Source organism: Sarcophilus harrisii, chromosome 2 (genome assembly GCF_902635505.1).
Source record: "Sarcophilus harrisii chromosome 2, mSarHar1.11, whole genome shotgun sequence".
Classification (NCBI taxonomy): domain Eukaryota; kingdom Metazoa; phylum Chordata; class Mammalia; order Dasyuromorphia; family Dasyuridae; genus Sarcophilus; species Sarcophilus harrisii.
This window is the reverse complement of record NC_045427.1, coordinates 46,287,635-46,313,460: the sequence shown is the minus strand read 5'-3', so window position 1 is coordinate 46,313,460 and position 25,826 is coordinate 46,287,635. Positions and strand designations below refer to the sequence as shown.

Here is a 25,826-nt window from a genome sequence, read left to right as displayed (position 1 = left end):
AAGGACTGATTAAGAACAAGTGGGACTAGAGAGACTGGTGATTTTTGACCTTAAAGATACCTCTGTCTCCTTTTAAGATTATATTCATTCTTTACTAGATCTGTTAAACTGTTAAAACAGTGTTCCTATAGACTGGAACAATTGAGTACACCAAAAGATAGGAATAAACAGAATTGTAGACTATTGCCAATCATATAAAAGCAGGCTCCAAATTGCTAACAATAAAAGAAGTGCAAATCAAAACAACCCTGAGCTTTAACTTTATACCCACCAAAATGGTAAAAAATGACAAAAGATGGAAATATCCGCGTTGGAGGGTTTGTGGAAACATAGGCCCACTGCTTGCTGTTGATGGAGCTGTGACTTAGTCCAGCCGTTTTGTGAAGCAATTTGGAATTATGCAAATAAAGTGGCTGCAATGCCCATACCCTTTGATTCAGAGATTCTATTATGAGACATAAAACCCCAAGGGAGTCACTGATAAGAGAAGGTCCCCATAGGCACTAAAATATTTATCTTAGCCCCTTCTGTGGTAGCAGAGAACAGGAAACAAAGCAGATGCATGTTGGTGGGAGAATGGCGAAAAAAATTATGAATTTAATAGACTATTAATTACCATTCTATAAGAAAGGACAGGCAGCCAGGTGGCACAGTGGACTCCAGGCCAGGCCTCAAGTGAGAAAGACTCATTTTTGTGAGTGCAAATTTAGCCTCAGATAGTACTTGTGTTACCCTCAGTAAGTCACATCACCCTATTTTCTTCATCTCTAAAATGGAAATAATAAGATTACCTCCCCCTACTCCATGGTTGTTGTGAAGATAAATTGAAATAATATTTATGAAGTATCTTGCAGACCTTAAAGCACTAAATAAATACTAGTTGTTAGCTATTACTAGTATTATTTCAACTTGGGCTTCCAACACTGACTATATTGCTAACTCTTCTAAAAGTCTGCACAGCATTAAGGTATTCCTTCTGCCATGTTCATTATTTGATTTATTAGCTGAACCTTCTAGATATTTTTCACTATATCCTCAGCTTTTCAGAGTGTCTTCAGACCACTTCTTTTGTCCACAGACGTGGCTGTCATCGGCGTTCCAGATATGACATGGGGCCAACGGATTGCTGCCGTGATCAAGCTTCGTGAAGGCCAGTCACTTTCTTACAAGGACCTGAAAGAATGGGCAAGGTATGGAAATTATTTGAGAACCACACACACTACATTATTCCTGGCGTCCTCCTAAACCAGTTTTAGATCAGCCTACATAAGAGTCTAGGGTCACTATACATACAGCATGATTTGGAGATTGTTCGCTAGGTAAACACTCCTCACCTTCTTTTCCCCCTGCCCCATAACCATTTCTCTCTAGCTCAGGTAAATAGAGCCTATACTTTTCTAAAATTTTTATTATTTATTTTTAACATCCTTTTCTTCTTAAATATGTTTGTTTGTTTTGAGGGGCCTTGCCCAGGGTGATACAGATACTAAGTGTCTGAGATCACATATGGACTCAGGCCCTCCTAACTCCAGGGCTGGTACTCTAGCCACTGTACCATTTAGCTGCCCCTCTTTTTTAAACTTTGAGTTCCAAATTCTCTTTTTCCTTCCCAGCTCTTTCACCCCCGGGAAGGCAAGCAAAAATGATACCATTTATATATGCAAAACATATTGTAATATTAGCCATATCACCAAAAAAGCAAGAAAATTGTACTTCAATTTGCAGTCAGAATTCATCAGTTCTATTTATGGAAGTGGATTTTTTCATCATAATGCCTTTGGAAATGCCTTGGATCACTGAATTAATCAGAGTAGCTATGTCTTTCTCAGTTTATCATTCCATCATTGTTGTTACTGTGCACAATGATCTCCCATTTCTTCTCACTTCACTTTGCATCAATTCATATAGGTTTCACCATATTTTTTCTGAAACCACTGTAACTCAGAAGTACTTCATCACAATCATGTGTCATAACTTGTTCAGCCATTTCTTAACTGATGAGCATCCCCTCAATTTCCTATTCATTGTCAATACTAAACGAGTGCCATAAATATTTTTGTACATATAGATTTTTTTTATCTTTTTTAAAATCTCTTTGGGATACAGAATGAATAATGGTATTGCTGGTCAAAGGAAATGCACAGTCTTATAACTCTTTGGGTATAGTTCCAAATTTAGGGTATAGTTCTGCAGAATGATTGGACTAGTTCATAACTACATCAACAATTTATTAATATACATATTTTCCCTCATTCCCTCCAGCATTTGTCATTTTTCATAGAAGTGAGGTGGTATCTCAGAGTTGTTTTAATTTATTTTTCCCTAATCAACAATCTAATCTAATTTAGAACATTTTTCATATAACTATAGATAATTTTTATTTCTTTATTATTGTTTGACCATGTATCAGTTGGGGATGGCTCTTATTTTTATAAATTTGACCATTTCCCTATATGTTTGAGAAATGAGGCCTTTATCAGAGAAAATTGCCCTTAAATGTTTTTGATATTTCTTCATTTTCTGTGGTACTTTTTAGCAAATTATAGTTTCCCCAATTATTTCTTTTAATTAGGTCTATTTTTGTCTTTGCTTTTGTGTGATATCATGATTGCTATCCCTCCCTTTTTTACTTCTACTGAAATATGATAGATACTGCTCCAGCCCTTTGTTTTCTCTTTATATATGTTTTTCAGTTTCAAGTGTGTCTCTTGTAAACAACATATTGTTGGATTCTGGCTTCTAATCCATTCTACTATCTGCTTCCATTTTATGGGTGAGCTCATCCCATTCATCTTCAGTTATGATCAATAAATGTGTATTTCTCTCCATTCTATTTTCTTCTGCTTATCCTTCTCTTTCTCTTTTTATCCTGTCCCTCCTCTTGTCTATTTTGCTTCTGACCAATGCCTCCCTTAATCCACTCCCCCTATCTTTGTTATATCCCCTTCTCCTCTTTCCCCACTGGAAAAAATAGATTTTTATATCCAACTGAGTGTGTGTGTGTCTTCTTCCCTCTTTGAACCAATTTCAGTGAGAGTAAAATTCAAGCATTGTCCACTATCTCCACCTTTTCTCCTCTTAATATAAAAGTTAGTCCTTGAGTACCTAATAGAAATTACACTTAAAAAGATATAAATCTTCTCCTTATTCTCACTATTGAGGACTGAGAAGTCTTTTAAACCAAATTTGGAAGTATTTCCTCCAGTATGACCTCAGGGAACCTGGACTTGACGTACAGAATGGAGCGTTGTGGGCAGACAAATGGGAACATATTGGGCAGAACCTTTGGGGGTTAACAAGTAATGGATATCTTTCTCAATCTGGAGAAGAAATCCAAAGGGGGGAAAATGTGTTTGACTCTCTCAGAGAAATCCATGTGGATGGAACTGAGATGCAAAGTAAATCCAGCTGTAGAAATAAATTATTCAGGATGAGAGGCATAGAGAAGGAATATTTGTGAAGAAGCAGACAGATTCCTTATTTCTTTATTCCTCTCTTGCCCCCAGATCAGGAGCAAGATTGTTAATTAGCTCTGTTCCAAAGGCCTGCTCTAAAATGCAAACACTCTTGGGGAGGAGGGGAGTTAATGCTCTATTTCACCCTCAAAACAGAAGTGTGGAGACCTCAATTGTCTTTGTTTGAAAGCAAATTTGACTCCTGAGCGCCTCACCCCTGAAGCTGCCTGCCCTCCTCCCTCCGTAATGTGACTGCCCTGCCATATACCACACTTGCCTGATGAGCATTGGCAAAGGGAGCCACTCACTGCCCTCTTTGGATTCCTACCATCTTAAGAGACCAAGTGTCCCTAAAACATAGGATGCTTTTGCCCACTTATTCTTGAAATGTCTCTCTTTTCTTATCTGGATGTTAATATCAACAAACATTTCCATCTCCAAAGAACCAAAAAAAGAAGTTGTATATGAGACCATGAGTTTCTATTGATGTGTATTCTGTTTCATGTGATTGTGATTTTTTTGGTCCCCCTTCTTTCTGTTCTTTTCACTCTTTGACACACTTTTCTTTTTTGGTATTACTCTAACTGCCCTCCCCTACCCACCTATTCACCCCCTGCCAAATAAGAGCCTTCTCTTGCAACAAATAAATAAATAGAATTCACAAATACTAAAAATGTATGCTTCGTTCTGCACCTCTGGTCCACCACTCGGTGCCAGGAGATGGGGAGGTCATCTGCATTCTTATTGTCAGTCTGCATCGTCACTAGACTTCCCTAGAGACAGTCACAGCCTAAGACCTTCTTAAAGGCAGTCTGATAAGCAGACTCTGCTCTTCCTCCTTTCTCCTCATCTCCCCCTTCTTTTTCTCTTCTTTTTGCCTAAACTTGCCATGGTTCTTAGTCCCTTCTTCCCTCTGACAATGTTCTCTCCCATTTCTTCCCCAGAAAGAGCTTGATGATCTCTGTTCTCTCTTGACCTCTTGTAGTCTCTCAGGGATCAAGGCACTAGTCTCCCCACAACTGCTGTTACTTGTTAGGTAGTACTGGTCACAATTCTGGACAAAGCCCAGGGTCTAAAAGCAGAGAATCTTGGTGGGAAATTTTCAAGCAAAGTGGAAATGGGCAAGCCATTTCCAATTTACCCAAGAAACCTTCCTCCTGGTCCCCCTTCCCCCATCACTTCCCACCCCAATTCGCCTCCTTCTCCTTAGCGCTAAAGATATTTTTGGCGCGTCCAACATGATTTCACAAACAGTAGGAATCCTTGTTTCATCAGGGGCGGCACAGCTGGGCAATTAAAGATTCCCCTGGATTTGCAAAATCACAGTTGGAAGACTACAGTTTAACAAAGGCAAGGAAGATTCTGGTTGGCCGGTTGCTGCTTTGATTAAACAATTACTTTGGTTTGGAGGGAGAAGGGGGGTGGGCTGCTTCTCAAGCACCCTAGGCTGAGAGCCTTCCTGGAGACAGCTTCCCAGAGTCCGGCTCCCCAGGTGCAAAGTTCTGCTGTCTGTCTAGCATTCAAGGCAAATCACACGTTAACCCTTTAGTATCCAAAAGAAGGTTCAGAGGAGGCTGATAGTCTGTATTTCCCATCAGCGGGGCAAGGCAAACCTGGTCCTGCAGACCTGTTCTTTCTGGCTCTTTCTCTGGGATCTTCCTTTGAGGTCTTCTGGTCCTTCCCCCAATGCTAAGAAGGTCTCCAGCTAAATGGTCATCCATCCTCCATGACAGACCCTCCCTGGCTAGAGATTTGTGGGTCTCCCTTCTGCAGCACTTCCCAGGGTTTAATCATACTTTCTTACTTGGAGTCCAATCCAGGACCCAGGCTAAGAGACTTTTTTTTAAAGAAAAGATGCTGTTCACTTCTCATAGCTGAGCTTGTCTTTCAGGAGGATTTAACCAGGTCATAAAACTCAATGCAAATGCATGGAATCCTCCCAGGGTTATCAGCTGCCAGAAAAGCAAGAACAAGACACTGGGATACAGAGCTCAGGGGGAGCTCAGGCAGGGGCTATCATGATTAGCTGAAACCAATGGCAAATGATTGCGTCCACACTGCTGCCAGGACATTTGAGAGAGAGCCAGGCAGTGCAACGGGCCCTTGGTATCCAGAGAGTGCTTTATATGTGGTGGTAGTGCTGGGAAAGAAGAGCATGTGCTCAGAGCAAGTCCAGGGGAAGGGGCTGATTGAGGCCGGGAGCTGTGGTGCAGCTGTGGCTCCTTGTGCTCCCCCCAGGCCTGGGTCCTTCTCCTTTGGGGTTGTCGTTGTGTTGAGGGAGGGTGACTGTATCCGTTGAGAGTATGACTTGTTTTGCTTCAGAGCCTCCACATAACATGAAGCTGAGCCAGAGGAGTGAGCCACAAGCTCCCCCTCTGTTTTGTCCCCACTGAGCTCGCACTCACTTTTCCATCACTAGAAAAAGGTGCTCTGTGGCAGGAGGGGTCATTGTTGATGTCCAGAGGAATTTATTAAGCTCCTGATGGGATGTGACGGGAGGCTAATGATTCCAAACTTCTCTCCTAGCAGTGACATGAAAAATAACAGCCTGGCTACAGAGCCATGGCTCGTTCCCGGCCTTTCAGGCTGGCCTCCTGCTTGCGCTGGGTCATGGCAGGCCTTTTCTGTGTATCTAGTCCTTTAAAGTCATAGCTGAGCTCTGTGAGGCTCCCCAAAGCACCTCGCCCTGCACGGAGAGCTCCATCTTCATCCAGAAACCATGCCCAGCTTTCGGGGAGAGGGGGAAGGAGAGGCTGAGGGCTTGCTGCCCCTTGTGTCCTGGGTCCCCGTTGCTCTTCACTGGCCCCTGCCTTTCTTCTGGCTCATCGCCAGCCCCCCAGAGTGAAGCTGGACAGCAGCCTGACAGTCCCCTGCCAGTAAAGTCTCATCCCAGGGGTCCTCCTCAGCCCTTGCTGCTACGGCAATGAGGGAGAAGAAGAGGCTGGAGGAGCTTGTGTTTTAAAGGTGCTAAAATGGTGATTGGTGCCCTTCTCCCTTTGCTCCATGCTGCATTATTAATCAATGACAAATGGAATCCCTCCGGTCATTTTTTTTTCTTGTACAGTCCTTTTGTCTTTCTCAGGATGGTGGTAGTCAGGCAGGTTTCCCTGTCCAAACAGCCCTGTAGCAGGGAACTTTTCCTTGATTTCTTTTTTGGAGATTTTTCAGTGTGTGTGTGTGTGTGTGTGTGTGTGTGTGTGTGCTCCCAGATTCTAGAACAGTATACAAGAGGGGTTTAATGAATGTTGGTCGGTTGATTGGTGCCATTACTCAGGTGCTCTAATTGAGTTACTGGACCAGAGCTGCTTGAAGCCAGCAGGTGATCTGAATTCAGCTTGGCTTCCTAGTGGGGCTACCTGAACCCTGTGGATTTGCTTCTAGCCCCCTAATACACGTGCACAGAACACATTTTTTTCCCTAGATGTAATCTAAATCACAGCCCAAAAATCTCTCAAGAAAGGAAATCTACTTGTTTCAACTTGGCAGTTGAGAAGGTTTTTTGTTTTTATTAACAGGTATGTAACTAAACCTCAAACCCGCAACCCTGGACTTTTCCTAGTTTCCCATCCCCCATGTCCCCTCCCTTTCTCCAGAGCCACAAAAATCCTGTGAATTCTAACCCCAGTGTCTCTGTCCCTTCCTCTTATGCTTTCTCAGGTCCTCGATCTTGTCTTCCCACCACTGGTTTCTTTTGATCCAGTTTGGTCTTCCTAGAGAATATTTCTGATCATGTCACATATACACGGGCAACTAGGTGGGTGCAGCAGATAGGGTGCTGGGCAAGGTGAGTTCAAATCCTGTCTCAGACACTCACCAGCTCTGTGACCCTGGGCCAGTCACTTCACCCTGTCTGCCTCAGTTCCCTCATCTGCAAAATGAGCTGGAGAAGGAAATGGCCAGCCGTTCCTTTATCTTTGATAAGAAAACCCCAAATGGGGTCATGAAACAACCCAGCAACAACAATACACATACACAGCCCTTCCTTCTCCTTTCACAAAATGTCTTTGGCTACTACTGCCTATAAAAGAAGGCTCAAACTCCTTGGGTTTGCTAAGGCTTTGGCCTCCATCTGCTTTTCTGGGTTATTTTTCTTTGCACCCCTACATATACATATACATAGTCAAGCTAGGTGACTGAGGATTCTCCAAGCACAGCCCGCACTTGACCTTCTACAGAGATTAATCCTGTTCCCTCTGTCTGAGATTCTCTTCGGGCCCTGTATCTCCACTTATTTAGATAGTTTGAAAATCCAAACCTTTAAAATCCAGCCCAGACAACAGCTCTTTCATGAAGCCTTCCTTGTCCGTCCCCCTCCCACCTTCCTGTGAACACCCATAACATTTTATTTGTACCTCTCATTTTTGCTTAATCATTTTCATTCATGTCCAACTTTCATGACACTTTTTGGAGTTTTTTTGGCGAAAATACTAGAATTCTAGTATTTTCCTTTCCTTCTCCACCTTATTTACAGATGAGGAAACTGAGGCAAACATGGTAAAGTGACTTACACAGCTCATGAGTGTCTGAAGATGAATTTTAACTCAAGTTCCTGACTCTAGGCTCGTATGTGGCACCTATCACATGGCCACCGTTTGTTTTAGTTACTTATTCCCTTTTGTTATCATGCTTGCCAGCCTATAAGCTCTTGGAGGAGGAGAGGGGCCACATCTTTATCTCCCCTGCAATCCTATTCCAGGTACTCGGCCGACTGCAAATACTTGTTGTTGAACTGCGTGGCCCATTCTGTCATAGATTAGGAGACACATTTCCAGGCCCCCAGTGACCTCAGTCCTTGAAAACACAGTCTGCAGCACAAAAAACACGACAGTGTCAAGTGGTGGTTTAATAGAACGTTTATTAAAGGCTTACTGTGTACCAAGAACTAAGAACACAAAAAAAAAGTGAGATGGTTCCCACCCTCACAGAGCTTACATTCTCAGTCCATAAAAACACCAGTCTGCAACATATAAAACATTATAAATGTCAAGTGGTTTAAATAGAATATTTATTAAGGGCTTACTGTGTACCAAGAACTAAGAAGAGAGAGAGAGAGAGAGAGAGAGAGAGAGAGAGAGAGAGAGAGAGAGAGAGAGAGAGAGAGATGGTTCCTGCCCTCACAGAGCTTGCATTCTAACACAGGAAGAGAAAAAATAAGGGGAGCTGAACATGGGACATGGAGGTGGGCCAGGCCAGAGGGTGAGCCAGTAGAAACGGAGCAGTGTGACTGGGCCTTCTTAGGACGAGGAGGTTCTCGCCCATCACCGAGTTGGCCTAAATAAGCACAAGAGACAGGCTGGTCCATAGAGACCCGTTCTGTTAATTTTCTGTTCATTGTCTTTGGCAGATGCTAACCAGACAATGCAGATCTTTTTGATTAGACTCTGTGTGTTGCAAATATTCTCCTGTAAAGGATAGTTTACCTCTCAGATCTGTGGATAAGGAAGGAATTTGTGGCCAAAGAAGAGCTGGAGTTTATTATTGAACAGATCATTTTGGTTATATTAAGTTAAAAAGTTTTCATACCTACAAAACTAATTTATTAGGTAGAGTTCCCCTCAATGCCCCCTTCTCTCTAGCTCCCATCTAGGATCACACAGCTGCTATCCCTCTGAGACTTTTTGTTTGGTGCTTTGAGGACATTTATCCACTGTCTCTGATCCAAAGGATCAGAGCCAAAGGAGGTCGACTATTCGGGACCATACATCTCCTTTATTCTCTGGGTCACCTGCGATTTTGGCGTGGGGGCTTCGTGAGCCAATCTTCCTGGGGCACCGGGTGCCCTCACCCTTGGGCATCCAGGTTGGCGAGGATGCCCACCCCAAGCCTTTCCCCGGCCCCCCAGGCTCCCAGGCTCCAGAGCAGCTGCCTCCCCTCTTCACTCTCCCTCTTGCCTCTCGCCCTGTCTCCCTCCTTTATTTTAAATGTCACTTCCATTTGTTTTCCCCACTTTTCATGCTCCCTGGCAGGAGACACATGTCCCTCTTCAGAGTGATTCATTTTGCAGCCTTCGCCTCCGATCGAGCTCTGCGGTGACAGGCGCCATCCTGCGTTGAGCCGTCCATCTGGCAGGAGGTGTCAATTGTCGGGTTTGGAGGCAGGTCGGGAAGCTTTGTGGGCTTGGCACGTGGTGCCGGAACCCGTGCCAGGGAGCCGCCTGTCAGCACTGGGCAGGGCCCCAGGCTGGTGACACGGAGGCAGCTGGGGAAGGAAAGCTCCCTCTCAAAGGGCGAAGCTACTGCTCCTCTGCCAGGGAGAGCACACGTGAAACGGCTGGCATTTACATGGCATATGTACATCGTTGCATCTGAGAGGCAGGAGCCCGCGAGACCTGTAGAAGAAGGGTGGTTCTCATTTCTCAGGGCAAAGTAAGATTTCAGGGCTGTTAAGTCCTTTACCCAAGATCACCACATGGCACTGACTGAGCTGGGACTTGAACTCGGGTCTTTGGTGTTTCCTCCATAAAGTCACTAAGTTGGGAATTTCTTGAGGGCAGGAGCTGTTGCATGTCTGTCTCTGTGTCTTCAGTGCCTGGATGTAGTGGACAGTTAATAAGCGCCTCTTGGTTAATGGATGGATTGGTCTACCTCCCCTGTGCATGTACCAAGATTGTGTGCACTCCAGTAGTGAGAAAGACTGCAGTGTTCCTTAGGGTTTTGACTTCTTAATAATGTAACTGTCTGTTTATCTGTTGTTTGGGCTCCATTACCTAATTTTAGGAGATGACTAGTATCTATTAAAATCTATATATTCTTCTAATTAAAGGGTTATGCTCTTCCTTTCCATATGCAAGCAGACTCCCACACAAACAGACTTGTAGGGAAGCGTCTGTCCCTCTCTGATTAGAGTGTGTGTTGCAAATACTCTCCTTTAAAGGATAGTTTTGCCTCTCAGATCTGTGGATAAGAAAGGAATTTGTGGCCAAAGAAGAACTAGAGTTTATTATTGAATGCAAAGTAGATAATTTTGATTATATTAAGTTAAAAAGTGTTTTACCAACAAAACTAATGCAAATCTTCTCCTTCTTTAGGTACAGAACAGCATTCTTCTAAACTTTCCTTTTGCAACATTGACTGTCATTTAGAATTAGACCACTCCCACTCTCCATGCCCCTGCCCCATTCCCTTGAAAGTTTCTGCTCAATGCTTTGGGGACCCTGATCCACTGCCCCAAATCTCCAAACCAAAGAAAGCCAGTTATTAAAGACAATATTTCAGCTTGCTTACATCCACCAGGGATCTCCCCATTGTATTCTGGGTCACCTGCAATTTTGGTTCTTCCAAGATCTGTTGTTCCTTGATTCCTAGCCATATAGCGTCCCCGAGAGAAGATTATCAAATGAAATATATGGGCAAAGCTTTTTGAACAATACAAAAGTTAGTCATTAGACTATATTCTTCTGGAATATAAACTTTATAAGCATGGGGACCCAAATCTTACTGACTCTTTGCATTTCCCTTACTGCCTTGTAACGTGCTCTACAATGGTGATGTCAAACTCTTTAGAAATGGGAGCTACTCTTCATTTCTAAAATATATAGAGAATTGAATTAAATTTATAAGAATACAAAGCATTCCCCTATTGATAAGTGGTCAGATAAAGAAATTAAAGCCATTTTAGCCAAATGAAAATATGCTCTGAATCACTATTGATTAGAGAAATACAAATTAAGACAGCTCTATGGTACTATTTCACAGATCTCAGATGATAGGAAAAGATAATGTTGAATGTTAGAGGAGATGTGGGAAAACCGGGACATTGATACATTGTTGGTAGAGCTGTGAACTGATCCAGTCATTCTGGAGAGCAATTGGGAACTATGTATGCCCAGAGGGTTGTTAAACTGTGCGTACTCTTTGCCTGCAGTGTCTCTACTAAGTCTGTATCCCAAAGAGATCATAAAAAAGGGGAAAATGTTTGTGGCAGCCCTTTTTGTAGTGGCAAGGAATTGAAAACTGAGTGGATGCCCATCAGTTGGAGAATGGCTGAACAAGTTATGATATTTGAAGATAATAGAATATTATCCACTAAAAAATAACGAGCAAGCTGATTTCAGAAAATCCTGAAAAGACTTACACGAACTGATGCTAAGTGAAATGAATAGAACCAAGAGAATATTGTTCATAGCAACAAGATTATGTGATGATCAACTGTGATGAACTTGGCTCTTCAACACTGAGATGATCCAAGGCAATTTCAATAGATTTGTGATGGAGAGAGCCATCCACATCCAGAGAGAGGATGGTGGGGACCGAATGTGATTCAAAACATACTATTTAAACCTTTTTTTTTTTTTTTTTTTTTGTGGTAGTTGGCTTTTTTTTTTTCTCCCGTGGGTTTTTTTTCCCCCTTTTGATCTGATTTTTCTTGTGCAGCACAATGAATATGGAAATCTGTTTAGAAGAATTGCATATGTTTAACTTACAGTAGCTTGTTTGGTGTCTAAGGGGAGAGAAAAAACTTTGAAGCACAAGCTTTTGCAAAGGTGAATGCTGAAAACTATCTTTGCATGTATTTGAAAAAATAAAAAACTATTATTTAGGAAAAAAAATGAAAGCTACTAAACCATAAATAAGCATCCTTGAAGGCCATATATCAACTTAGAAAATTACTTGTTAACATTATATGTTAGTTATGTTACATTATGTATGCATTTTTGTTTACTTTGTCAAATATTTCCTAATTAAATTTTAACCTGGTTTCAAGGACAGTCAGGAATATTGTGAGCTGCATGTCTGAAACCTCTGCTTTATATCCAGCAAGCTTTAGTAAATGTTTATTGAGTTAAATTGAATTAAGCAGCAAAAATGTATAAATGGTTTTAAAGTCTAAAAAAAAATACAACAAAACTTAATACCAATCAATGTTTCATCAGCCCTTTACATACTGATAAATGCATACTTTAACACCTCAGTACCTTGGGTTTGTTCTTTATTGAGCAACAGATCTTAATCAAACTACTTCTTTATCCCAATTATCCTTTTCAGAGGATGTGAGAGAGAATATAAGTGGCTGAGAAATAAATGGCTATATTATAAACAAGGATTTTCAGAAGAAAACTTGATATTTAAGGTCGCTATACAATCTTCTTAGTTTCTAGTCCAAGATTTTGATTGGTGTATTTTACCTTACTTTTCTTTCCCACTAAATTTGAATAGTGGCTTAAAATGTAGAAATGACAGGCTTCTGACCAGGAATGGAGCCTACCTAACAAAGCCTGCTAAGAATGATTTGCCTGGAGTTTAGCAAATCTAACAATATTAAATTGAAAGGGAAATAGTGTCTATTTATATCCTAGATATCACAGGAAGTAGTGATGAAGGAAGAAAGGAGGGAAGAAAGATAGATCCATGACCTCAAAATTACAAACAAAATGAACTAAAAAATCCTAATCTAAGGAAACAACTTTGATCTCAATTGTCAGTGAAACATAGTGGCTTAGTGGCTTTGGAAAGGTCAAAGAAACAAGAGATGAAACTAACTGATGGTGGGACAGTGGATTGAGTACTTGTATATTAATTAATAAAAGTTAAGGAAACTTACCATGTAAGGAAACTCAGATACCAGAGGTGGAGGATGTGAAAATCCAAGGTAAGAACAAAACCAATATATTCAGTTTCTCCTCTATACTATCTGGAGAGGAAGAGGAAATGATGAAGAGTTTGAAAAAACGGACTACAATCCTGACAGAAGTAGAATAGAGTAGTGATAGGAGATTTGTGTTATCCAGACTCTGCTGGAACTCTCAGACAAAAACAGAGCAGCTAATAATTTCTTGACTTTCCTAAATGATCATTTCATCCTTCAAAAGGAAAAATAACTAACAAAGGAAAAATTCTAATTTGGATCTGATTCTTGCCAACAAGGAAATAATAAACCGGGGTAGAAATTATGGGAACATTAAAAGGAAATAACTTTTCTGAAAAGTATGAATAGTCTAGCATATACACTAAAGTTTAGGAAGAATTAATATTAAAGGGTTCATGAAATATAACTATAATGAAATCATCTCAGGAAAAATGAGGAAGATCTAAAAAATGAAATTTGAAGGCACAAAAAAACAGTTCTAATGAAGAAAAGAGATAATGGTCTCAAGAAACCAATGTGGGTGTACATGAAACTCCAATCCAGTTTAGGTTTTTTAAAAAATCAGTGACATTTTTTTGTTTTTAGATAATCTTCATTTCCAAATATATCCCTCTTCACTCCCTATCTAGCAAATCTTGATATAATTTTTTGATATAAAGGGTTAAAAAGAGGGGGGGAAAAAAGACAGTTCAGGAAAAGTGTTCAACATTATCGACTGTATCCCATAGCATATGCAATATTTTACATCCCTTATTCTCCCACTTCTGTTAAGAAGAGAAGAAGGTATATTTTCTAAGCTCTCCCCCAGAGGCAACTTTGATCATGTATTGATCATATACTGATTATTTATATAATAATAATACAGAATGCCTATTTTAGTTCTTCCTGTTTACATAGTTACAGCCAATTATGTATATGTTTTCCTGGTTCTGCTTACTTCACCTTGAATCAATTTATAGATAGTCTTCCCATGATTCTCTGATTTCTTTACATTTGTAATTTTTTATGGTACAGTAATATCCCATTATTTTGTGTACCACAGACTATTCAGTACTAATTTATCAGCATTGACTTTGTCTCCAGAGCCACAAAACCTTCCAGTTTATATTTTTAAAAGATTTTATAGCTAATAATAATGATAGCTAACATCTAGATACTGTTTTAAAGTTTACCACTCACTTTACATGCACTATCTCATTTGATCCTCACAACAACCCTGAGATAGAGATGATAATTCATCATCATTTAACCTATGAAGAAACTGAGGCCGAAAGAGGTTTAATGTCCTGCCCAACTGTCTTGAGAGGGAATTAGAATTTAGGCCTGTCTAAATTCAAGTGAAAGGTTTTCTCCACTCTGACAATGGAAGCAAAGACAGATAACAAGATGAATACAAAAGTGGCTCAGACCTTTAAGAGGAAGGTCACCAATGTTAACATCAGAATGAGTTATGGCTGACAAAAAGTCAAGGGTAGCAAGAAGAATTTTGTTTGCATGTGTAGTGGGGAGAATTAAAGTAGAAATAAAATCTCTGCTTAGGATGAGTGGGCTAAGGATAATCAGCAATGGAGGGAAGACAGAAGCTGCTGAAATCACATTTTGCTTTCACTTTCTCTGCCAAGGAAAATTATCTTTGGATTTGAAAGAACAGAACAAAAATGGTTGGTGGGGAGATGATTGACATCCAAAATAAATTAGGAGATAATAACAGATCACCTAGCAAACCTTGCTGACTCCCAATCATCTGGTTCAGACAATATCCTTGGGTACCAAAGACTGACAAAAGGTCTGAGGTCTCAAGGGACTAGAGGGTCCCATGGTATCTTCAGATCAAACACGAAAGTAATCGTGTGTGTTTTGATGTCAACTTGAAAAGAGAGCTCTGTTAGAACGTTCTATAGACAGCAAAATGGCAGGTGACCTTAAGCTGGGAGGGATAACTAAAACACTAGATGACTGCACAAGCCCTGTCCTCCATACCTAGGAATGCTCTCTCTCCTCACTCCTACCTCTTAGTTTTCCAAGATTCAGCTCAAGCTCCACCTTTAATGGGAAGGTTTCACCAATAGTTCTGGTCTCCCCAATCCCTTTTGAATTGATCCTCCATTTACTATGTAGCTTATATTTACCTAGATATTCACTTGTGGGCTCCCCCATTAGAATGCCAGCTTCTTGAGAAGAGAGACCATATTTTGGGTTGTTGTTGTAGTTCATTTTTTGCCTTTCTTCATATCCCCAATGCCTACCATAATCTTGTTGATTGTAGAGAGGATCATTTTTAGATATTGATTGGACCACACGGCCTCTGAGCTCCCTTCTAATTCTGAAATTCTGTAACTCTAAGACTATCAATTGTTGTTCGGGAATGTCCAATTCTTCGTGACCCCATGAATCAAACTGTCCAGAGGGTTTTCTGGGCAGAGATACCAGTATCTCTGGTTTGCCTTTCCTTCTCCATTGGATTAAGGCAAACGTTAGTGATTTGTCCAGGGTCCCATAAATTTTAACCAAAGTTTTACTGACTCCAAGCTCAGCACTCTATACACTGGGCCACCTCCCTCCCTCAGAGGTTTCATTGTTGTTCACTCAGGTCCAACTCCTTGTGAACTCATTTGGTATTTTCTTGTCAGAGATACTGAAGGGGTTTGCCATTTCCTTCTCCAGCTCATTTGACAGGTGAGGAAACTGAATCAGATAGGGATAAGTGACTTGTTCTGGGTCACACATCTAAAATGTTGGGCCAGATTTGAACACTAGATTCTAGACCTAGATACTTTACCCACCACGCCACCTGGCTTCTCGATTCAGGGATTTTCATCTCCCTTTTGGGGGTTTCCTTAGCAAAGATACTAAAGTGATTTGTCATTTCCTTCTCCAGTCCACTTCTTTTTGCTGAGGCAATTGGGGTTAAGTGACTTGCCAGGGTCACACAGCTAAGAAATGTTAAGCCACATTTGAACTCGGGTCCTCTGACTTCAGGGCTGGTGCTGTATCCACTGCCCCACACCAATTAGCTGCCCCTCCAGTCCATTTTACAGATGAGGAAATTGAGACTGAGAAAGGCTACAGAATTTACCCATTGTAACACAACTAGTAAGTGGTTATGGAAAGACCATTCTTAGGGGGGTCCTCTCCCTCTCATTCCAATGTTCCTTCCACTTTCCAAAGCCTAGTCATGAAAATAACTATTGAAAAATGACTTGCTTTAAAAGGATCCCAGGAGATAGTCTATAATTTATCAGGAATCCATATTCAGAGGCCACCCTGTATGTAAAACCAGAGAAACTACCACTTTTCAATGAAGTGACTGATCTGCTTCCTCAAGGATTTCTGAGCATTAATAATATTTAAGCCAATGTCTTCAGTATCATCATGAGGTTCCTTATTCATTTTTATAATTTCTCTAATAGCCTGAAGAGTGATAGTTTTCTTTAAAAATGATACAAACATTAGGACATGTATCATGCTATACTGGAATTACAGTGAGTGGAACCCAGCCAACACCGTATTGAATAAATATTGGTTATGAAGTTTTTCAAGAAGATTTTTCTTCTTGAATTTTCTTATGCACATTTCTCATTTTGCTTCTCACCTCAACTCCCTTTTCTGATTCTGAATTGCACTAATTCAAGGCTCTGATTCTCGAAGCTCCCCTATTATGGTTGTTCCTCCCCTACTAGAAAACCCCCAACCTCCCCAACTTTAACCTGTCTCCGTTGTGATCACCAGCATCCATAGTTTGCCATAGATATGTTCCATGCTCTCTGTTTCTCTCACTTTCCAGATATCCTGGTCTACTTCTGCCTCCCACCTCCATTAACATGATTCCCTTTTGACCAAGATGGAAAATTTCTGCCCTGACTTAGATATCTAAGTACTTCTCTTTATACTTGCTCCTTCTGGGAGCTCATCCATCTTCTTGGATCTAGCTTCTGTCTCTAAATTATTCTCAGCCTCATCCTTTCCCATTCTGACTAGTCCAGCTATGTTCCATAACCAGTGAAACTGGGCTAGTTAGATGTACAGACTCCATTGTGTTCAGTAAAACATGGAGTCCTTATCAGCATCATAAGGTCATGGTCTTCAGGAAGGAACTTCAGCAGTCACTTGGTTAGAACCTAGTCTTTACATATATAAATACACACATAAGGATAGATAGATAGATAGATAGATAGATGATGGATGGTCTTTATATAAACCCTCACTTTTTTAGATGAGAAAACTAAGACCTAGAGCAGCTAAGTGACTCCAAATCCAGTGTCTTTGCTTCTCAAAAAGGGGAAGTTGTAAGACCTGCAACTCTTAGAGTGATCATTCTCTAACCCTGTGTGTTCTCTCATTTGACTCTAGCTATTCATCTTCCTTTGTACATCATCTACCTAGGTAAACTTCCCCATTACTCTGAATTATACTCATCCTGCTGAACCCAAAGTGCACAATTTAGAGTCAATTTCTTATTTTTCTACCCACTCAAATGCTATACCCTGGAAGCCTTCCCTCAGCAGGTCCTATAGCTACCTGCTGTGAAATCCCATGGGGTCCTAATCTATATTCCCTAATAGGATACTTGGATTTACTCGGGATCGGGGTTTGTGGACAGCTAGATATTGATTCTGGTGAAGGAAATGGCAAACCACTTTGTCAAGAATGCCCCGAATGGGGTCACAAAGAGTCAGACGTGACTGAATGACAACAATAAAATATTGATTCGTATTATTGTCGGTGACACTCTCAGAAATCTGTCTAGTTAAGAAGTGTATGAGATACGGAGAATGATTATGTCACTCGCTGATTCAAATCAGGTAACATCTGTTAAGCCCCTTTGATGTTCATAGCACAGTTCTCCATACTGAAGGAGAGGGATACAGGGCAGTCATTAGAGTGGGTAACCCGACGTGAACAATGAGTGCTTGTTAAGCAGATACAGGACAATAAGTGGACTGTCAACACAACGCGGGGCGGGGAAGGATGCTGGTCCAGTTGGGTCTAAGAGCGAAACCTCAGCAGCTGGTAGGAGAATTTTTGAGTCATGAGACAATGGGAAAGAAATACAGGAATCATAATGATGCTTCAGTGAAATGTTCTATATCATTATGCTTGCTAGAATGTGGCACAGATATTTTCAGCCATTAATCAGAAAACAAAAGGAACTGAATGTGGCAAATTATTTATTTGCTGGTAATACATTTTTAATTGCCTGTTCATTCTAATGGGGTTTGCTGTAACTATGCCTGAGTGCCGTGGCCTTGTGTTATTGATTCCTTTGAATTCCAAAGGGAACCGGAATATGGTTATTGGTTAGGAGGGATTGGGAGTGGACCACATGTGTCAAGTGTCACTGGATGGAGCAGGGGAGGTCACAGCTGAGAACACCTGGCACTAGGACATTTGTTTGAGGCGGGCGACCTTGGGAACCAGTAGAATTCTCAGGCAGACATCTGCCTTTGTCCTCCACTGTCCAAAGTCCAATTTATAAAACCCAAGAGAAGCATCTCTTGCAGAGATTGAGGAAATTTGAGATTATTGCAGATCCCAGAAGACAGTCCTGGGGTAATAGTCCAAAAGACACTTTTGGGGTAAATGTTTTTGTGGGGCAACTTGAAATGGGCCTTAACTCATCATTCACAATAGGAAAACACCTTCCTTACTCCCTTTGTTGCACACACATACACACACTCACTTCTAGTCTCCCTTTCCCAAACCATGGCTGTGTGAAACCTCCCCAGAACATGTTCATGCCTTTGGTTCTTTTACAGCCCCAGGTTCCTCTTCACAAGACTTGACATTCAGTCCAGACTGCCAGGACTCAATGTCTTCTGTTTTTGTACATTTGGGACCATACTGACCATACCGAATGTATTCAATCATTTGATGTATAGCACCTCCTATCTGACAGGTTCTCTCCTAGGTGCTGGTGATGTAAGTAGAATGAATGAAATAAACCCTGCTCACCAGGAGCTTGGGGCAATAATGTCCCAATTTATGTAATCAGAATACATATGAAAAAATTAAATGCAAGGTAATTGGGAGGGAAGGGCTCTAGTAGTTAGGAGGAATCAGGAAACAGTTCCTACACGGTCCTCATAAAGCTAGAGCTACACCTTGAAGGAAGGAAGAGAGGGATTGTATGAGGCAGGGATGAGGAAGAATTGTATTCCTGGCACTGGGTGTGTTTACACAATCAGTGTAATTTTTCTGAACACTCATTCAGAGGAAGGTGGCCCAGGATGGCGGGGAAGCTAGAAACCTTCCCTGTCAAAGGTAGATTGAAACACCTGAAACGTTTGTTCTGGAGAAGACTTGGGAGTAGAAAATTGGAGAGAGGCACAAGTGCTTCTTCAATTGTATGTAAAGACAGATTGATCTTGTTCTTTTTGTTCCCAGAAAACAGAGCTAGAACTAATGGGTAGAAGTTACAGGGCATCAGATTTTGGCTAAATATGAGGAAAATATCTGGATAATTACAGATAGCCCAAAATGGAATTTCTTGTCATTTGGAAGTGTTTAGTGGAGACTGGATGATCATTTATTGTAAATAGTTTAGAAGGGATGCTGGCATTGAGGAAGGCTAGATTTAATGACCTCTAAGATTTCTTCCAACTCCTCTCATTCATTAAACACTCAAAGTAGGAATGGAGGGCAAACTACCAAAAAGCCAAATGTAGGGAATTAGATGTGAAAATTGAGTTGAGCCTAGAAACCCTCTCATCATGACATTCTGCTGGCCATGGTAATAAATATCCACATGAGAAATTTTCTGTATAAAAAGTAGAACTTCACAAGAAGAAGAGCTCCCCATAAATACTTAAGCCCATCTTTTAAACAAAAAAAGCCCAACTCTCCCCTATCCACTTTAGAGAGTGATACTGGCTACCTTGGCCAGCATTTTCGCAGTAACCAAGTGTGTAGATTTATATTGTGCACGTGCGAACACACACACACAATCACGTCCTCGCAGGTCCATTCCCATGCCTGTGGCAGGAAGGAAGTCCAGAAATAGTCCTGATCCCACCAACAGCTGCCAGCGGCACACAGATGTTACCTACCCATGTAAGGTTGCCCACCCAAGGGGTTTCCAGGAACAGTGTCACCCACAATCGGGGCTTCACAGCTGTATCCAATCACAAGTCAGCACATAGTAGAGGGGCCATAAATTGCAGCTTCCATCCCAGGATCCCCTAGTGCTGATGGGTAAGCCATTGTTGCTGCAGGAAGCCATGGCTGTAACCCTGTCAGCTTGCAGCAGGATGCATTAACAGCACCATGTTATTGCGTGATAATGGCGCCATTAAGGCATATCACCAATGTACTCCGTCGTGTCCGCTGATGCTTGCTGGTTGTGGGCAGATGTACACAGACCTATAAGGCTATTAGACTCATGTTTATTCATAAACAGCACCATCTGTTAAGGCCGCTATTGGGGATTTCTCAGCCACATCCAATTGCTGGTGATGCAACATGACACAACTGGAAATACCAAAGAGTTAATCCCCTGCAACTTCCCGGAGCTTGGGCCAAGCCGGGCAAATGGCCACTTGCCCATGAGGAGTAATGGTTCGTATTAGACACGCGATTGAGAATGGTCATTTCACTTCCTTTACCTGTGCCCGAGCCCCGTGGGCTAAGGCGACTGTGGTCAAATAAATCCGGCCAGTAAAAAATGAGCCCTTGTTTACCAAGATGCACTAGTACACAGTAGATGGAGGGGTGGCTTATGGAGGCCTTGTGGCTATGGAGCTCTCTGATTTAGAGCACGGTCCTTGTAAATCCAGGGTTTGCAGTTTTGCTCTTTTTGACATCCTTTTTGACATCCTTCCCATGATGCCCTAAGTTTCAGAGGAGAAGCATGATGACTGTATTTAAGCTTCCGAAAGGTTGGCCCTCGCATGGGAGAGTAGTCTCCTGTGTGGGGACAGAACTTAAGGCCAATGGGTGGAACCAAACAAAAGGGCAGGTATTGACAAACAGAAGGAAAAACAAACTTTAAGGTAAAGGTGTTGAAGCTCTCGGGCTGCTTACGATTCCAAGACTCTCCGAGTCCATCAGTGGAATGATGGACTGCCATTGGAGTTAATTAAATTCCTCCTTCCTAGAAATGTTCAAACTGAGGTCAGGTGACCATCTGTCAGACATGCTGTAGAAAGGATGCCGGTACTGGACGGGAGATTGGATTAGGTGACCTCTAAGTGCCCTTCTAGGGTTGAGTCTGATTCTGTAAAATGTGGGCCATTGGCCAGAAGTGAAACAATCAAATCTATCACCATTACTGGAAAATCAACTCAAAGTGTGTCATCAGTTCACAGTAAGTGAAGTATAATCATTAGTGAGAGGAGAGGGAGGGGATATGGGGGTAGACGGAGACAGAGAGAGACAGAAATCGAGAGAGGAGGGGTCCCCTTCCCCTTTGCTCACTGCTATGTCTTTACATTGGAACAAATCTGCCCAGACTATGGACTAGACAACTCTTGGGAACCCCAAAGAATTGGACATTCAACAGGTGCTCTCATTCAAGGGACCTCTAAGCAGATGGGCACACCCCCAGGAGAAGGGGCAGTACGAGTTTTTAGGACTCTGCCAGTTCTGATGGCCAGAATGCTCAGATTGACCCTGGACAGTTCTTAGGAAAGTTACTCTCTAGTGACTTCAAAATGCTTCCAAAATATCCTTGAGTATTTGTCTGTGTCACTTGTTGTCTCTGATTAAAACTCAGCTCCCAGGAATTTATGTGCCTGTTCATGCTTAGTACATAGTAGCTGTTCATTAAATATTTGTTGGCTAAATCTGGAGTCATCACCCGTTTCAAGACAACATGTTGAATAAGTGTGCTTTTCATGTTGGTGAAGATGGTTAAGTTCTGTCAAAATACACATTGGCCCAGCCCAAGTAAAGTTCGATTCTTTTTTCATGGAAAGAAAGACAAGGTTATTATGGTGAAGCATGGGAACCAATGCAAACATATATTTCTGTTTTGTGATATCACATTGTCTGAGGACTTTGCATTTCATATGTGGATTGCCTGATTCCCTGCTAGGGTTTATGGACTATTGAATCAGAGAATCTGCCTGCTATCACTGGCTTTGTGACTTTGGGCAGACTTGGTCCTCTCTCAGCCTCAGGTTCTTTATATGTATATGGTGTATATAAGTAAATAAAGGGGTTGTATATAGTAATCATTCATTCATTCATTTAATAAGTCTTTATTAATTGGCTACTATATCAGACACTATGCTAAGTTCAGGGAACACAAAGACAAAAAGAGCATCTGCCCTCAAGGACCTTACACTCTACTGAGGAGAATGAAAGCACGCATGGGGGAGGAGATAAATGTAAAAGAATTTGGGGATCTAGGGTAAACACTGGCAACTAAGGTGATGGGAATAGACATCTAAGGTAGGAGGTAGTACTTCAGCTGAGCCCTAACTCAAGCCAGGCATCCCAGAAGGCAAAGGTGAGGAAGAAGTGCCTTCCAGGTCTGAGAAATAGCCTGTTCCAAGGCATCAGATGTTGGCTGGAGAATAGGAAGTAGAGCAGTTTAACCAGAATACGAAGTGCATGATGGGAAATAATTTGTCCAGAAAAGCAGAATGAATCCAGATTGGAAAAGGGCTTTGAGCACCAGAGGAGCAAGAGTTGATATTTGGTTCTAGAGATAATAAGAAGCCATCAGTGAGCAGGAGAATGATCCAGTCAGGTCTGCTGCGCTTTATGAGTACCAATGGGGCAGCTCCATGGAGGATAGAATAGAAAGGCAACAGCTTGAAGCAGAAAGCTCCATTAGGAGGCTATTGTAGTCGTCCAGGTGAGAGCTGATTGCATTATGGGAAAGAAGGGGATGAATGCAAGGGGATGTAGAAATAGAATCAGTGAGACTTTTGGAAATGAATGTTACTGGTTATAATGAAGAGTGAAGAATCAAGAATGACTTTGGGATTACAAACCTGAGTAACTGTAGACAGGTGAAGGGGTCCTCAATAGGATTAAGAAATTCAAAAGAGTGGAGAGTTTGAAGGGGAAGATTATAAATTTGACTTTGTTGACAGTGAATTTGAGAAAGTGATAGCATATCCAGTTTGAATGGTTTAATAGATACCCAGTGATGTTGAGACTGGAACTCAGAAGAGACCCACAAGCTGAATATTTAGAGCTAGGTGTGATCTGCATAGAGATGCTAAAATCCCTGAAAAAAAAAAAAGGCCCAGGACAGAATCTTGGGAGACATTCACAGTTAGGGAGCAGCAGAACATGCATGATGCTCCTGAGAAGGACCATCCATCATACACATAATGGTTAGCATATTGTCTTCCCATTAGAATGTGAGCTCCTTGAATGCAGGGACTGATTTTTTTCTTTCTTTATATTAACAGAGCTTGGCACAGTAGGTGCTTAATAAATACTTATTGATCATAATGAGCAAACAGTCATAAAAACCCGTCTTGTATGGTCTGCACAAGGACATCCAATCCAAGGTTGCTAATCGTATTCTTTCCTTCTTCTGTTCCTATCTCCTCCAAATCCATAACCAGAAAGTACTTATTTTCTAGACTCTTGGAAAGAACTGGTCCCTCTAAAAATACAAATATTTTTGTCTTTTCCAGAGAATACATGGCGGCCTACACCATCCCTTCTGAAATTATGTTAGTCGAGGAAATCCCACGGAACCAGATGGGGAAAATCAACAAAAAAGATCTACTCAAGCAGTTTTACCCTGCTTAGATAGGCCCAAGGCCTGACCTCCAGCTAAAGCCAAAATGACCGGGGCCCTCTTCATCAGAGTTTGAAGCTGCCCATTTGCTCTTATGAGTCCTCCTAACCTTTCACCACAACATACCTTTAATAACACAATACAGTTGGGCCTTGGAAAGAGGCAAGAACAGAGACATCTCTTTTAATCACCTGTTTCAGAGCTGCTTAAACAGAATTAAGCAATGGAGTATTAGCTTTAATCTGGTTTTTTCTGCAGTCTTATTAAACGCAGAGCAATCAAAATGCCTTCCCCTCCTACCTTTCTTAGAAAAAAGGCCACTTTTCATGCTCTCCTCCCAATCAGTATCTGAGGACGTTTAGTCGATCTTGCTTTTTTAATAAGCCTCCGGTGTGTCAATAGCAGAACTCCAGCATAAAGGTTCTGTATAGAAGGGGAAAGTCAGCTAAGGGGCTGCTGGGATGCTTTTCCCCTCAAATGCCCCTCCATCCCTCCTCTGGCTCTGGTCATCCGAGGCATTTGACTAGGGGATGGTGGGGAGGGCGGGGACGGCGGCCAGCTTCCAAGTGCTTTGGAGTGGAGTGCCCCTATCAGTGGGAGTCTCCCCAGCCCATCAAGCAATACCAATCGAAAGTTACCCTGTACAGGAGTGACAGAGCAAGCCCTGCTTTCCCTTCGAGCTCCACCCTCACCACTGATCCATCCACCAAACCTGGGCCCATTAAGGGCTTCATTAAGGACAGGCCATGCAGTCTCCCAGACTCTTGGCTCTTTACACAGTGATTGGTACAGTCGTAAGATATTTGCAGTTTAAGCCTGGGATCATTTCTTCTAAACCAGAATATAGGCTAAGTGGTCATTACCTCAGCAAGTTAATTCTTGGACTAAGCAGCCTGCCCTGCAGACCATTAGTAGTCACTTCTGTATCATCCTCCAATAGGAGCAAAAGTGTGGGTGACACCATTAAACTATAGAGTAAAAAGCTGGCTTGACACCTTCATTTCCTGGGGAGCTAACTTCCTCATTGCCTATGTAGGAACTTCGGGGGGGGGGGAGCAGAACTCTCATTCCCTTCCCCACTCCCAGCCTCCTCTCTCTGGGATGCTCATCTTCCATACTGTTTATATCGTTCAGCCTCAGGCCATATGCAACTTATCCCCAGATGAAATTGCTGTTTAAATTAAACTTCTCTCCTTAGCCATCTTCACTGATGCCTGCTAATTTCTTTCATTCCTTTCCACAGTTTTCCACTGACTTTCTGCCACCTTTTTGGGGGGGAAGAGGAGAAATGGGGGGGAGTGGGCTGAGAGGTGAGGTTTTTAAATTTCTTTATGGAGCAGTCAAGCGGACCATCATTTAGGAGGATTTAATCTCTTTGGGAGAATTTCTAATAACCCACTGTAAATTGATATGTGTCTGTTTGCATGCCCCACCACACGCCTCCTTCTGTTTTCCTACAGATGTGAAGATGCAGTAATTAGAGAAGCACAAATAAATACAAACTGCTCCTAATAACCCAGACTTATCCCAGGGGCGGGGGCAGGAGTGGGGCACTCTCTAGTTTGCTTTCTCTCCCTCCCTTCCCCCTCCCCGATCTTGTCACCCAAACCCCCCGGCAGGAGCTTCAATGGCAGAGTCAGGGAGAAGGCTGGGCGGCCGCCCCCTGAGAATGGACCCCGGGCCCTTTCCCAGTCCGTGTGTCATTTACTGATCCCGAGCAAGACCAGCCTCATGCACAGTGCAAGCCCTAAGGAGAAATGAAATTGCCCAAATGTGGATCGCAGTGTTCAGAGCCTGACCGTGGGCCAAGAAGCAAGAGCTCTGCCTGGGTCCTTGTTCTGGAAGAGAAGGTTGGTGAGGAGAGGGATGGTTCAGGAGAAGAAAGAACTGCCCAGAATCATGGAGCCCTGAACTCACTCCTTATTGTGTGACCCCGGGCAAGCCACTTAATCTCAGAGCAGCCTCTGTTTTCTCATCTGTGAAACAGGAATAATGAGTGCTACCTCAGGAAGCTGCTGAGTATCAAATAAAATAACACATTTAAAGAGCTCTGGAAATGACAACTGTTACAATATCCTCTTTTA

At 42.0% G+C, this 25,826-nt stretch overlaps 1 protein-coding gene across 1 annotated transcript in view; it reads left to right on the top strand.

Annotated features, from left to right (window-relative positions):
- Window positions 1-24,949, top strand: part of ACSF3 (acyl-CoA synthetase family member 3) — a 226,399-nt gene extending 201,450 nt beyond the window's left edge. The window contains exons 9-10 of the mRNA XM_012540377.3: window positions 1,079-1,190; window positions 23,636-24,949. Coding sequence (XP_012395831.1) covers window positions 1,079-1,190; window positions 23,636-23,753 — 230 coding nt within the window. The 3' untranslated portion in view covers window positions 23,754-24,949. The remainder of the gene's footprint in view (window positions 1-1,078; window positions 1,191-23,635) is intronic.
- Window positions 24,950-25,826: the final 877 nt, after the last annotated feature.